This window comes from Hylobates moloch, unplaced genomic scaffold (genome assembly GCF_009828535.3).
Source record: "Hylobates moloch isolate HMO894 unplaced genomic scaffold, HMol_V3 SCAFFOLD_5, whole genome shotgun sequence".
Lineage (NCBI taxonomy): Eukaryota > Metazoa > Chordata > Mammalia > Primates > Hylobatidae > Hylobates > Hylobates moloch.
Window position 1 is genome coordinate 70601484 of NW_026652280.1, and position 15701 is coordinate 70617184.

General features: G+C 42.0%; 1 protein-coding gene across 3 annotated transcripts in view; it reads left to right on the plus strand.

Annotated features, from left to right (window-relative positions):
• The window catches only part of PIEZO2 (piezo type mechanosensitive ion channel component 2), a 479940-nt gene that overhangs the window by 239288 nt on the left and 224951 nt on the right, over nucleotides 1-15701 (plus strand). For all 3 annotated transcript variants that reach the window (XM_032152839.2, XM_058438662.1, XM_032152840.2), the window contains exon 4: nucleotides 799-841. In XM_032152839.2, the coding sequence (XP_032008730.1) occupies nucleotides 799-841 (43 nt within the window). The remainder of the gene's footprint in view (nucleotides 1-798; nucleotides 842-15701) is intronic.

The following is a 15701-nucleotide window of genomic DNA, read 5'->3' on the forward strand; positions in this document are numbered from 1 at the left end:
CTGATAAGATAAAGGCATGATGGGTGATGTGTTGGAACTTCAGTGTCACCTGGCTTTCCAGATTGCTCCACAAAATTACAAGTTGAATTTTAGAACGTACAGCTGTTTGATTATGTTTAACAGGAGAGTTCCACCATATTTCTCTGAGCAGGACACACTTAGATTTTTAGAGAATTATTAGAGTGGCCTAATGCTTTACCAGAGGGGTTGGCATAGAGAGTTCTGTCACATGCAGATTTTGTTGTTGTTTTGTTTTGTTTTATTTTGTTTTCAAGATGGAGTTTTGCTGTTGTCGCCCAGGCTGGAGTGCAATGGCATGATCTTGACTCACTGCAACCTCTGCCTCTGGGTTCAAGTGATTCTCCTGCCTCAGTCTTCTGAGTAGCTGGGATTAAAGGCGCCCACCACCATGCCCGGCTAATTTTTGTATTTTTGGTTGAGACAGGGTTTCACCATGTTGGCCAGGCTGGTCTCGAACTCCTGAACTCAGGTGATCCACCTGTCTTGGCCTCCCAGAGTGGTGGGGTTACAGGCGTGAGCCACTGCACCTGGCCACATTGCAGGTTATATGCACTTAAATCCCTATGTGGACTCAACTTCTGTAAATGCAGACTTTTTATTAAGTTATCTGTACTCTACAAAGGCCATCTGGGACTGGAGGTGGGGAGTAATGCATTTGAAGAAAAACCAGTCATCCTACCTAAACACAAAACCAAATATCTAGCGTGTGTGGAAAAGCCGAACAAAACTATCTGAGTCCTTGATGTGCGCTGATTATGTCTCTCCTATCCATTACAGGCTCAACATGGGAAAAGACATTCCGGCAGATCGGCTTTGAAAGGTAAGCAAGGGTTAGCATGTCTCCATTTTAGTTACTCTTGTCTCAATTTCTTCTAAGTAATTTATTGATTATAAATCAATAGTCCTGTCACCACCCTTTTGGTAACTGTATGACCTTGATCAAGTCATCATTTTGCCCCTCTGAGCCTCAGTTTCTTTGTAGAGCATTACTTTATAAAGCCTTGCCTGCACAGAGTGGAAGTAAAGATGGAATGGGGCAATTGGTGTGAAAACACCTCTTGAACTGTAAAACAGTACACAAAGTAAGTTACAGAATTAGAGAATCCCAGGAAATGGTTGACTCTCCCCTAGCTTCATCACCTCATATGTCATAATCAATTCTACAGTTTTAGTACAGAAAAGTTTATATTTGTATTGATGTCTTCCCAATTATTAAAATTGTTAGATCTTACTAGCCTTAAGTAAAAATCTGAGATGATGTTTTTCTTAGCTAAAAGCATCTCCACACCAGCATCTCCCCAAAAGAAACAAAAATAGACGCATTATAACATCAGAAAATGTGCTGGTAGGTCCATGCAGTTTCTTTTCTTTTCTTTTTTAAAAATTTTGTTGAGACAGGGACTTGCTCTGTCACCCAGGCTGGAGTGCACTGGCATGATCTCGGCTCACTGCAACCTCTGCCTCCTGGGTTCAAGTGATTCTCTTGCCTCAGCCTCCCAAGTAGCTGGGATTTCAGGCACCCACCACCACACCCAGCTTATTTTCGTATTTTTAGTAGAGACAGGGTTTCACTATGTTGGCCAGACTGGTCTTGCACTCCCGACCTCAGGTGATCCACCCAACTTGGCCTCCCAAAGGGCTTGGGATTACAGGCGTGAGCCACTGCACCCGCTGGTCAATGCAGTTTCTAAACCACCTGCCTTGGAATGAATAGTAGCACTTTGCACAGCTTTCTACCAGTGGCATTTAGCATCTTATCTCAGATTTTCAGTGGAAATATAGCTATTGAAAGAAAAAAAGTCATTTTAATTTCATTTTACTGTCACAGTAGGTTTTGACTAGTTCTTTTTACCATATTGAAAATGTGTTTGTCTCTGTATTGATTAAGCTGACAGAGCAGTTAAAGTATACAAAGGAAATAATGAAATACTTGAAAATGCATTGTTTCTCCTGTAGCAATAGAGAATAGCACATCAGTAGACCCATGTGGTAGCAGTTTCTTTGCCACTTGTTAATTGATTCAAAGATGATTTATTTCCCTACCTACACCTACATCAGCACCATCGCTGTTTGCTATCTCAGTAAGTGCTCATAATTCTTAAGGTATTGGGGGAAGTTGATTTGGGATGGTCAGATCCCACAGGCCAACTTAAAAGAAAGAATGGAAAGTCATGCCCAGCTTCAGTTCTGTGTGAAATCTTTTTCCAAAGCATCTTTCCCTTGATCCTTCTTTCATATTATGAAACATCTCAAACATACACAAAAATAGAGATAATAGTAGAAAAAGGTCACCTATCCACTCCCCAGCTCCAATAAGTCTTTGCCACACTTACGTTATTTATTTTGGCTGAAACATTTTAAGGAAGATCTCAGATACTATGTCATTTCATCCCTACATAAGTCAGCATGCATCTCTGAAACAAATGGGCCATTTCTTCCAGAACCTTAGTGCCATCATCATACCTAATACAAATAAGTCTTTAGCATTATTTAATACCCAGTCAATATTTACATTTCTTGATCATCTCAAAAATGTCATTTGTATTGGTTGCACCAGCATGCTATGGAAGCCCAGACATTCCATCTCATTATCGCTTCTCTTAAGCCTCTTTATTTAGATCAGTGCCCCCCAGCCCCTCCAACTTCCTTTCATTTTTCTTCACATCATTGACTTCTGAAGAAACCAGATCAGTTGTCTTACAGAATGTTTTACTTTCTGAATTTGTCTGTTTGCAATATTGTTTGTTATTCTAATCCCTCATTTCATGTAAATTCAAATTATTTCACATTCAGCCTTTGGGAACATATATGTGTTGACTTCTTGTCCTTTTGACACAGACCCGTCACTATCGTTTTCGTGTTTCCTGCACAGTTAGATGACCCAGGCTCATCCCCTGTTTCTCCTTGGCTCAGCCTTTCCTCCCAGCAGCCATAGACAGTGGATGTAGCAGTATTTCACTAAAATTTTATTTACAGAAACAGGCAGCAGGCAGGATTTGGCTGCTGTCATTTGTTGACCTCCACTGTAGACTTTGGCCATTGCCTGGCAGGTAAAAACTCTTGAAAAAATTACATAGGCTACCCATACAGTCAGCCACGCAGCGTCCCGCACAGTTCCAGGTTTGCCTGGTTCCAAAGACTGAGCTTTTAACACCATACCACGTGGAATTCTTGTGTATGTTTATTTTTGAGCCTATAGTTTCAGCCATTACTTTTCAGTACTTATAGTATGGGTCCATTGAGGGTCTTTGGTGATCATTCTGGTTTTTAGATGTCTTAACATGTCATCCTGTGTTTTTCCATGTCATCTCATGTTTTCTCATTTAAGGGCCAACAGTATTCTGCGCATCACAACAAGCGCCTTCAAACATAGGACAGATAGTGATCTTTGAGGTTCTTGTATATTTACAGTTGCAAAGACTAAATGTCAGCAGTACTGTTATACATGGCTTGTCTTTTTTTCTTCTCAAGTTTAACCTGTTCTTTCTCTTAAAGGGAAATTCCAATTATATCTTAAATACAGCTACCTGGTTCTTTAGAGCAATCGTAAAAGCTATCGATCCTTTCATCACTATGTCCTTCTTTGAAGTTCATCCACCAACCTGGTTGCCAGCAGATTATTTTAAAGGGATCACATCTAAAGGAAAAGAAGTAACTGAGTCAGCTAAAGCTGCAAAGCTTTTTCCCCAAGAATAAAAAAAGCAAAGATGCTTTCTGTTGTGTAACTGTTATACTGAAAGGAAGACCTAGAGGATCTGCCCTGCCTACCCTCCTTGCAGCAACACTAGATGGGATAGTGGTGGACCTCCCCTGAGATGTTGTCCAGTTGTCTCTCTGGAAGCTGTGTGATTATATGCATTGTCTCATAATAAATACACATTGTCACAGTTTATGTGGCTGTCCTCACAATAATACATCATTTTCACCTTGCAAACAATCACATTTTCCCTCTGTGGGGCTATTAGTTTATTGTAAGACTTCATTACAGAAGTGTGTTGTAATATAGAAAGAAAATGTTGTAATGTAGGTTTGTGTATCTTCTCAGTCACCTCCCACTCCTAGTACTACATTAGTAATATCTACATAACAAAAGCAGACTCAATTTTTTTATTATAGAGAAAAAGAATCTATGCCTATCAAATTTTGGTTTCAATCAGCTCACCTTTCTGTGCAGATTTTCTAAGCTTATGATTACAAATATTTCCAAATCGCAGTCATTTATTAGTCTAGGCTAGGGTGATGCCAGGTGGGCATGGCTTTGTACACTCATGGACACCCTGCCTGTGCTAATCATGTGTAATCAGTGAGGGTGGCTTTGAAACCAACAAGCTTGGAGCTAAAGTGGCCCAAATTCTTGGTGGCTTAATACAACAAATGTTTCTTTCTCACTCCTGCAAAATCTAGTGAGGAGAATAGACAACTCTGTGGGGCAGCTCACCTCCACAGGGTGTGTCATTGGTAGGCTACATTCTCACAGTGCTTTCATCTCAACATGATGCTTGAGACAAATACATCTTTTTTTTTTTTTTGAGACAGAGTCTTGCTCTTGTTGCCCAGACTGGAGTGCAGCGGCGTGATCTCACCTCACTGCAACCTCTGCTTCCTGGGTTCAAGTGATTCTCCTGCCTCAGTCTCTCAAGTAGCTGAGATTACATGCACCTGCCACCACACCCAGCTAATTTTTGTATTTTTATTAGAGACGGGGTTTCACCATGTTGGCCAGGCTAGTCTTGAACTCCTGACCTCAGGTGATCCACCTGCCTCAGCCTCCCAAAGGGCTGGGATTATAGGCATGAACCACCACGCTCAGACCATCTTTCTTAATTCAATTATTAATGCTGTTCTTATGGTGGCTTTCTGAAGTATGGGCTTCTAAATTCTTCAGTTCTTTCAGATAATACACAAATATTTCTGGGAAGCATAGCAACCTGTTCTGAAATTATAAAATTTCAAAGTTCATTTAGGTATTGAAAGAGGGCTTGGACAATTTCAGACTGGATTTTAAATGTTCCCTCTGGGAGTGCCATTTGTCACTACATCTCACAGTACTCAGGCACCACACTGCCACGGGCTCAGGAAGGTGACAAAAGACGGGATATAAGAAAGTTCTTGGGCCCGGCATGGTGGCTCACGCCTGTAACCCCAGCACTTTGGGAGGCCTAGGCGGGAGGATTGCCTGAGCTCAGGAGTTCAAGACCAGCCTGGGCAACATGGTGAAACCTCGTGTCTACTAAAATACTAAAAATTAGCCGGGCATGGCAGCATGTACCTGTAGTCCCAACTACTCAGGAGGCTGAGGCAGGAGAATTGCTTGAACCCAGAAGGCAGAGGTTGCAGTAAGCCCAGATCGCGCCACTGCACTTCAGCCTGGGTGACAGAGCAAGACTCTGTCTCAAAAAAAAAAAGTTCTTATAATATCTATTATCGTGATCTCTGAGTGAGTTCTGAACACAGTTTTCTCTGTCTACGGCTGCATTTTTTGTCTGGAAAAAATGTCAGCAAGTAAATAGGCTTGAGTATATTAACTTGCCAGCAGAAATCAAAGTTTTTGCTTGCTGGGAGATCATATTGCTGTCTATTTAAAAATAACAATATTTTACTGATCTCTTGCCCATTTTTAATTAAAAAGCAAAGAAGATATTCTCAGTCATTCTGTGTAATCAGAACATTACTTCAGATTACCTTATGATTAACATTATTGTATGATTTTATTTGATGCTCCACTTAGATAGTAGAACAAAATATCTTGCTCCTTCAAAGAACATTTTAAAATAGAAATCACCCTGAAAATAGCCTTCTGCAATGAGACAACACATATCCCTAGTTTTTTTTTTTTCCTTTGGTGTAGACATAATTCAAAAAGCCTAGCCCTGTCTTTTGGGGTGACTGCAGCCTTCCATAGCTCTGTCTGTCATCAAGCCCCTTCCCCAGCATCTATGTCATAAAGAAATTTCCAACCACCTCCCGCGTTTTAGATATTATTGCTCAGTAAAACCTGTCCTGATGGCCCACTCCCAGGAGCATGACCTCTTCTCATAATTCTTTTCACATTCTTGAGCATGTGAAGAGGAGACTCTCTTAATATCCTGGTGCCGTGGGCACTGCCTGATATATACTAGCTAATCTGATGTTTGTGGGATAAATTAATGATTTCTTAATGGGGAAATTGGAGAGTGCTTATAAAAGAGTGGGCTTAGGAAAAAGCCAAGAGAGAAAGGACCCACTGTCTTTTTGTCATTACGTTGCAGCAGCTTCTGGAAGTGCCATTTGTCGCTACATCTCACAGTACTCAGGCACCACACTGCCATGGGCTCCGGAGGCAGCTCACTCCTGAGAGTAGAGGGAAGAGAAATATGGTCCACCTCGCAAGTTTTTTTTGTTTTTTTTTTTTTGGAGACAGTTTTGCTCTTGTTGCCCAGGCTGGAGTGCAATGGCGTGATCTCGGCTCACTGCAACCTCCACTTCCTGGGTTCCAGCGATTCTCCTGCCTCAGCCTCCCGAGTAGCTGGGATTGTAGGCATGTGCCACCACGCCCGGCTAATTTTGTATTTTTAGTAGAGACAGGGTTTCTCCATGTTGGTCAGGCTGGTCTCAAATCTGGACCTCAGGTGATCCACCCACCTCGGCCTCCCAAAAGTGCTGAGATTGCAGGCGTGAGCCACTGTGCCTGGCCAACCTTGTAAGTTTATAAGCCCATGGTACCTTGCATGGAGAGGTACACAGTACCTCTGTCTTAATTCAATGATTAACCCTGTTCTTATGTTAGATTTGTGAAAGATGGGCTTCTAAATTCTTTAATTCTTTCAGACTGTATGTGCATAAATATTCCTGAAAAGTTTAGCAACCTATTTTGAAATTATAATGTAAAATTTTGTCAAAGTAGTTTATAATCGGGGAAATGACTGGGAAAAATGATGTTTTTTTAAGTCGTTACTTAAGATTAAGACCAAAATATTAATTTATTCTCTTATTTGAACATTTTTAAGCCTGTGCTTCCTGCCCACCCCTGGGCTATATTTGGAGTTTTCAAATAAACATCACAGGAATGGAAGTGTGATTTATCAAATACTTATACTATGCTGGCTTCTGTGTTCACACTTTGCTTTAGTATTTATTGAATTCCCACAACTTCCAGAGTCAGATTCTATTGAGTTATGCCGGGCGAACAACCCCATATCTCAGTGACTTACAAGACCAGAGGGTAATTTCTTGCTTGTATTAAATGTCAGCTGCAGAGGCTGTGGATTGACTGTGGCTCTTCTCCAGTGCCTGCTCCATCCTGGGATCCAGACTAAAACACAGCCCTCTTTTGGTACATGGCTTTCTTGTGGCTGAAGAAGAAATGCCTTGGCCATGCCAGGCAGTGACTCTTGAAGCATTTGCTCAATGTGAAGTATGCCACCTCTGCCTACTTGCAGGTGCCAAGCCCAAGGCCTGTGGGCACAGAAGCACGCTCCTCCCACAGGGTTCCACTCTAAGCCACACATCACACACAGGGATATAGAATATCATCCTAAGAAAGGAGAGGGACTAGGGGGAAGTACTACACAATCTACACAGTAGACCTTTCCCATCTTACAAACAAGCAAAGTCAAATCATAGAAGTTAAGTATTTTACCCAAGATTGCACAGCTAGTAAAGGCAAAAGCAAGCAGTAACTCGGTTTTATGGGCTCTACCTTCTATTCATTCGTAAAATACCATGCTGTACATGTCCATAAGGGTTTGTTGAGCACACATTATGACAACAATGCTGGGTGCTAGGGATGATGGGAAGAATAGGTCTTGGTCTTAGAGATGATACCATTTATATTTTATGTTTATACGTATCTCCTCTATATGTAAACATAAGGTACATAACTAAATGGTATCATGTAACTGACTTTATTATATTTTATGTTTACACATAACTCCTATATTTTGTATTTTTGTGAGTTACATGCTACCATTTAGTTCGATCACTTGAAAATGTTTTTGGAGCAGCTGCTGCTGCTGTGTACCAGGTGGTATTCTAATGATATCTATATTACAGAAGTGGAAGAAGGAGTAGGTCAATGTGTGAGGTTGAGGCGAGGCCTGGCTGCATAGTTGGGGGACAGGGATGGGAGTTGTCTGTGAAAGCTTAACTTCAGGGGACATCTGGGCAGAATTTTGAAGAATGGCTTCATTGGCGTTCATCCATCTGAACCGTTAGGGATGAAGTGTGAAGCCACACTTGATAAGACATGAAATCTGGGTATGGAGTGGAAATCATGTCAGGAAGTATCTTATAGGCAATGCCAAGAAGTTTGAATCTTTTCTTTCTTTTTTTTTTTTTTTTTTTTTTTTTGAGATGGAGTCTCGCTCTGTCGCCCAGGCTGGAGTGCAGTGGTGCGATCTCGGCTCACTGCAAGCTCTGCCTCCTCCCGGGTTCATGCCATTCTTCTGCCTCAGCCTCCCGAGTAGCTGGGACTACAGGCGCACACCACTATGTCCAGCTAATTTTTTTTTATTTTTAGTAGAGACGGGGTTTCACCATGTTGGCCAGGAGGGTCTCGATCTCCTGACCTTGTGATCTGCCCGCCTTGGCCTCTCAAAGTGCTGGGATTACTGGCTTGAGCCACCATGCCCGGCCTTGAATCTTATTCAGTAGTAATGGGGAGCCATTGAAGGGTGTAAACCCCAGAGAAGGTAAGCTTAGATGTGCTTCTAGAAATGTCACTCGAGCAGCAATATAGACCAGATGAGCCAGGAGTTCAGCTAGGAAGCTGCTGCAGTAGTTAAGGAGAGTGATTATAATGTCTCAACCAAGACAGGGACAGTGTGAGTGTGACATGCAGATGTATGCCAAAAGTATTTTAGGTAAGTAGAATTCGAAGTTACAACTTGGTGAATAATTGGCTGTCAGCGTGTAGGGGAGGAAGGATTCTGGAATGAGTACAGCCCATGGGTTGGTGTCTCCCCATAGCTGCTGTCTCCCAGGGGCAGCCTGGAAGGGCTGGGGATAAAAGCCCTGTTGCCCATCAGTGAGCAACAGAAGTAGTGGACAAATGCTCCAGCTCCCCATTCAATTCCTTGGACAATTCAAGGCACATTGCATAGGGTTCTGCAGAAGCTTCCTAGAAACTTTCTATACCAATGACCCACTAGCAATGCATTCTTTCTTGTCTTCTATCTCTTCTCCATCCCTTCCTTTTGGATTTTCCAGGATGACTTCCCAAATAAACCACCTGCACCCAATCCCTCTGTTCAGGTTCTGCACTTTGGAAAACCTGAACTATGATTTCAGTGGTAAACTCTCTTAACTGATATGAAACTAAACAACCTGGATTCCAGTTTTGTCTTTGGCTTGGATTTATTCTATTAAGATACAAAATGACACTAATATTATTTATACTATTACTTTAATTACCAATTATACACCTTTATAAGTTTATGGCTCATACATTTTTGGGAGGAGGGGTGTCATGTCTTAGATCCCTAGAGAATCTGATGAAAACAATGGGCACATAAACAGAAAATTTTACATTCAATGTCAGGGAATTCAAAGAAGCTCAAAAACACACTGTCAGTTTATCTCAGTTTAAAAGCCCTGTTTTGGATGTGGATATCAGTGTATTTCTTTCTCAGATGACAAAACCTACAAATGTTCCCTCATGCCCTCTGTTAATTCTTTGGAAGCAGATGGGCAATGAGTTAAACTTCGGTCATAGCATTCTGCAATTTGAGAACTCCAGATACCCTACAGCAGCAGTCCTCAACCTTTCTGGGACCAGGGACTGGTTTTGTGGAAGACAATTTTTCCACGGATCGGGGTAGGGGTAGGAATTGTTTCAGGGAAACTGTTCCACCTCAGATCATCAGGCATTAGCTTCTCATAAGGAGCATGCAACCTAGATCCCTCGCATGTGCAGTTCACAGTAGGGTTCTCGCTCCTATGAGAATCCAATGCTGCTGCTAATCTGACAGGAGGTGGAGCTTGCCTGCCACTCACCTCTTGCTGTGTGACCCCTCTCTTAACAGGCCATGGACCAGGAGCAGCACCAGTCCAAGGCCCAGGGATTGGGACTCCTACCCTAGAGAGAGCCTCTCCTTTTTTTTGCATATGATGACACTGAGACACAGAGAAATTAAGCAGAAGAGGTGGAAGTGTGATTTTTATGAAGATAGAGTTAAAATCCAGATCTGACTTTGTATTTGATAGATTCAATCAGATGAAGTTGTATTACTAATGATTTCATTTTGCCCCCATTTGATAAGAATGTTATCAATAATAATAGTAATCATATTCTACTCAGCACCCTAGGGCATATTAGGTATTCATTTTTATTAAACTCCACAATGCTCTAAAGTGGCTGTTGGCACCACACTAGTTTATGGACACAGAAACCAAGGTTCAGAGTACTTCAGCATGTGACCACCCAGCTCAAAGAAGTAAACAGCAGATTTGAACTCTGTACACCACCATCCAACCTGCTTTCTTGCTTTAAGTTACAGTGGCAGTTTTCAGAAGTAACTCTACTGTCCCTTACTCTTAGTGTCACCTGCAGTGTGTGTGTCTGTGTGTGAATAGAAGTAGGTGATTTACCTTCCCTGCTTCACATGCTGTTACAGCTCATGCACAGGCCAGAATCCTGGTATCAACCATTAGAAAGCCCAGAGAGAAAATCCTGAGGCTTAAAGAAGGGTCTCTGATGGTGGAAGTATTTGCAGCAATTCTATCCTATATTCCTTATACAAAATAAAGCAAACACCTGGAGCCCTTTTGCTTTGATACAATGAGGCAAACTTGGAAAACACCAGAGAATCAGATGGGATGTCTTCCTCAGCCCACCACCATCCTTCGGCATTTGCTGAGCTTTTATTAAAGTCACAGAATTCAGTTCTTTCAGATAAGACTTGTGTGAACATACTAAAATATTCTCTGGCACTAACAAAATGTGTTTGTTTTTAATAAATCTTTTTTCTGTTCTTTTCTTTCATTTGAAAAACATTGTTGCCTAAAGAATTGAGCACAGGCCGGGCGGTGGCTCACGCCTGTAATCCCAGCACTTTGGGAGGCTGAGACGGGCGGATCACGAGGTCAGGAGATCGAGACCATCTTGGCTAACACAGTGAAACCCCGTCTCTACTAAAAATACAAAAAATTAGCCGGGCGTCGTGGTGGGCACCTGTAGTCCCAGCTACTGGGGAGGCTGAGGCAGGAGAATGGCGTGAACCCAGGAGGCAGAGCTTGCAGTGAGCTGAGATCGCGCCACTGCACTCCAGCCTGGGGGACACAGCGACACTCCATCTCAAAAAAAAAAAAAGAGAATTGAGCATAGTACTAAATGCTAATGTTGTTTTCTATAATATAATTAGCATGGGTCCAGAGAAAACTCTGAATCTTTGCTAGTGGCTGACTGGGGCACTGGATTGAAAGGATTTTAGGCAAAAATGAAGGTTGTGGTTAGGTAGGAGATATACTGCGCATGTGTGGAGGCAGAAGTAGGAGCACATCGATTTTCCATTCTGGATGAGAGTTTGCCAGGGTGGTTTTCCTATCCCCAGCCTAGTGTGTGTGTGGTTGATGTTTGGTACCAAAATGCAAACATCAAAGGTTTGCAAGGACACAGTGACTAGTGGTCACTATGGTCACCTTAGGCACTCATAGGGAAAACTGACGTGCCAAGACAAAGACAAACTCAATGGTTAATCTTTAATCTGGGTAAAGTACTGACTGACAAACATACCTCTAACTTAACCAGAATTCTGACTTAGATTTTGTTCAAACCCATTGTTATGAGAGAGCTGCATTTCATCATAAGATAGTAGACAGAGGTCTCTTTCAATCTTGCTATAAACACTTAAGTGCCTGTAACTCCCACACAACGAGAAAAGTTAGCTCTTAGGAAAGAAGCTTTTACATGTATGTGATACTATATAATCATTGTAACTAGACTTTCCCTATGCAATTGATCAATTTCGATATTTGCCCTGATCTGCCAAGATATCTTGTGTGTACTGGAAGCACAGATTAAAAGCCAGAAATTAATATATGTACATGTGTATGTGTGGACTTAGGTGCTTGCGTGTGTGTGTGTGTGTGTGTGTGTGTGTGTAAAAAAGTAAGTGATTTATATTTTTAGGCTGTTGAGAGCTTTACCTAGGACTTCCAACAGAGAAACTAATTAGCTTTACCTTCCTTTATTCAAGCACAATGACATAATTTAGTAAGTGTTTGGTGAAAATATCTATTTTTCTTCTAGAAAAAATAAGCAATCCTTCATGAAAACTTCTTTCTTTCAAAACATGGCTGGAAGAAAATATTCTCTGATTTGTAATCTCCGTCTTCCTAAATTGGATCATTATGAGTAATATAAACAGTCTTTGAGTTAATGAATGACAACAATGAGATCCTACAGAAAACAGTGCATTCTTGAACTAAAAAACTGAATTCCCAGGTCATTACCTTGGCACCCTGTTCTAGAAAAGTCCGAGGTGTTAGCATGAACATTGTAGGTTTCATGAGGGGCATGAAGAGATAAACTATATGTCACTGAAACATTTCAAGTCTTGGTGTAGACAGCATGATGAACAGTAGACAGGAAATTCATGCTGTTTGATATGGAGGTAAAACGTGGGTGTTGAGTGTATAAAATGGAATGTTTGGGGGAATTGTGCTAATAGGCATCTATAAGAGAAGGGTTCATATTATTTGTTCTGCATCCTACTTGCAAGTCTGAAATTAGCTCTCTCATATCTCTAACCACCGTGAAATGCCTTTTCCATAGGCATTTTATGCTGAGGAAGCTCAGCCAGTGAAGCACCTCACTGGAGACAAAGACATTATTGCTCAGATAAAATGACAGCTTTTATTAGGTGGATTTCATAGGAAGTGTTTGAATTTTCCATCCAAATCTTTGGAAATACATTATCCTAGATAAAGTGAACAGTTTCTTCCTGATTCTTCATTTTCCTGATATACCTCTACACACACACACAAACACACCTTCCTAAGTTTACACAGAATATTTGAAGTAGCGAACAACTACAGGATTGTCCCAGTATTGTATGACTTCCATAGCTTAGTTGTTTCCTTCCCAGGTCAGTGGAGATTCCAAGAGGTTGAGTAACTTCTTGACACCTGAACGAAGGCAGTTAGGTCTTCTTCTATAGAGCCCGTGCTTCCCTTTGCTAGTCTCTGCAGACCCCACTGGGGTCTTCTTTTGTGTCAAGTGCAATCCCGTTGCCTGAACGTGAAGCTGCCTAAATATCACGTTGTATTCTCTGCCTCCCTGCCTTTCTTGGCTTCAGTTGATTGCATCCTTCATTGCTTAGGGACCCAGGGAAGCTTTGGTCAGGCAGTCCTCCCAGTCTTCATATGTTTGCTTAATCCTTTTCTTTCAACCCCATCTTGGCATTGCTGAGCCCCCACCCCACTCCTTGGCATTGCTCCTGTACCACGCTGATTTGCATCTCTGATAGAAACACCTTCCTGTGGCTGAAAGATTTACGTTCACTCCTCCTTTCTACAGACTTCCTGCTATCCTTACTCAGGCATGGGCTCACCCTCCCTTCCCTGGGAAGGTAATGGCCCTTCCCCTGATCTTAAGCCTCATTCCAATAATTCCTTACCTCATTCTTCCTAGACAAGAAAACAAAATTATTTTTACTAAAACACAGCTATAATCCAATTTTTCACCTATCTACTGAATTCATTTTTAACTCCCCAAACTAATATTCAGGACGTCCCCCACCCACATTTTCAGTCAAATTATCTCTCACTACTTCCTTCTGCACACATTTTAACTTTCCTCATGGTTGCAGTCTGAATTCATCCCACACTTTCTTTCTCCTATTTTCTTTTCTTTTTTTTTTTTGAGACGGAGTCTCACTCTGTCGCCCAGGCTGGAGTGCACTGGTGCGATCTTGGCTCACTGCAAGCTCTGCCTCCTGGGTTCACGCCATTCTCTCCCCTCAGCCTCCCGAGTAGCTGGGACTACAGGCGCCTGCCACCACGCCTGGCTAATTTTTTGCGTTTTTAGTAGAGATGGGGTTTCACCATGTTAGCCAGGATGGTCTTGATCTCATATACAATATTTTACTAAAACTCTCTGTCTAAATATATACAGAGTCTCTCTTAGGTAAAACTTTTACCTCTTAGATCACATCCATGCAAGGGTGGAATGCTGTATTCATGACCTTGTGCTTAGCACAATACCCTAATGCAAAGAAGATATAAAATAAACATTTGTTGCACTTAATTTAATAGACAGTTTGTAAGCCAGGATTTTATGTCAAATTTTTTTGTCTGCATAACCAAGAAGGACTTGAGGAGTTTGCACCAGCCTACCTCAGTATCATTCGATAGCAGAGAAAGTCTTTGAAGACAGAGTATTTTATTAAGATGGAGCAATCATTTCCTATATAAGAGGAAGAGCACTTTAGAAATATTTAAATTATTGTATTACATAAAAGACTTATTGCCCTTAATTCAGAAGGGATATATTAGTTACAATTTGTTGGTTACAGATTGGATTTTCCTTTCACCTTGAGCATACACTTTTAAAAGTTACATGTGCATTTAAAAATATTTAAATGTATTAGTTTGTTCCCATGCTGCTGATAAAGACATACCCGAGACTGGGTAATTTATAAAGAAAGAGAGGTTTAATGGACTCACAGTTCCACGTGGCTGAGGAGGCCCCACACTCATGGCAGAAGATGAAAGGCATGTCTTATGTGGCGGCAGGCAAGAGAGAATGAGAGCCAAGTAAAAGGCGAAACCCCTTATAAAAACATCAGATCTGGGCCGGGTGTGGTGGCTCACGCCTGTAATCCCAGCACTTTGGGAGGCTGAGGTGAGTAGATCACCTGAAGTCAGGAGTTCGAGACCAGCCTGGCTATCATGGTGAAATCCCGTCTCTACTAAAAATACAAAGAAATTAGCCAGGTGTGGTGTTGGGCACCTGTAATCCCAGCTACTCGGGAGGCTGAGGCAGGAGAATAGCATGAGCCTGGGAGGTAGGGGTTGCAGTGAGCTGAGGTTGTGCCACTGCACTTCAGCCTGGGTGACAGAGCGAAGCTGCATCTCAGAAAAAAAAAAAAAAAAAATCGGATCTCCTGAGACTTACTCACTACCATGAGAACCATATGGAGGAAACCATCCCCAGGGTTCAGTTATCCCTCACTGGTCCCTCCCACAACACTATTGGCAGTGTGGTTATAAGAGTAGGCAGTGATGTTTAGCATTTTTACTTTTTCATTCAGGGGTCTTAGGATTTGAGGATAGACATTGCATCATTCTATTGCTGTAGTGAATTAGGAGTGACTCGCCTTAGGTGGGGTGGTTGAGAGACTTTTTTTCAGCAGAGATTATGTGGAAGGCCATGGCAGAGAAGTAAACAATCCTGCACACCACACCTCACCCCCAACCCTTTTTGGCACAGTAGGTGGTGAGCAGAACTGAACCAACAGGAACCTGCTTCTCAGACATGAGGTGGAGGCCAGTGGTGCCGGACCTCACACAGCAAGGATCACTGAACTAACATCCTGAATTTGTGAGCCATGAGACCTGAGAGGGTGTCATTCAGAGGGCAAATGTCAAACCCTGGTCAGTTGTCTACTTAGTAGCACAGGGAGGCAGAAACATTAAATTAGGAAGTCAGAGAGGCCTCACATACGGCTTCCAGTGGCTTCTCCCAGATGCTGTTTCTTAAC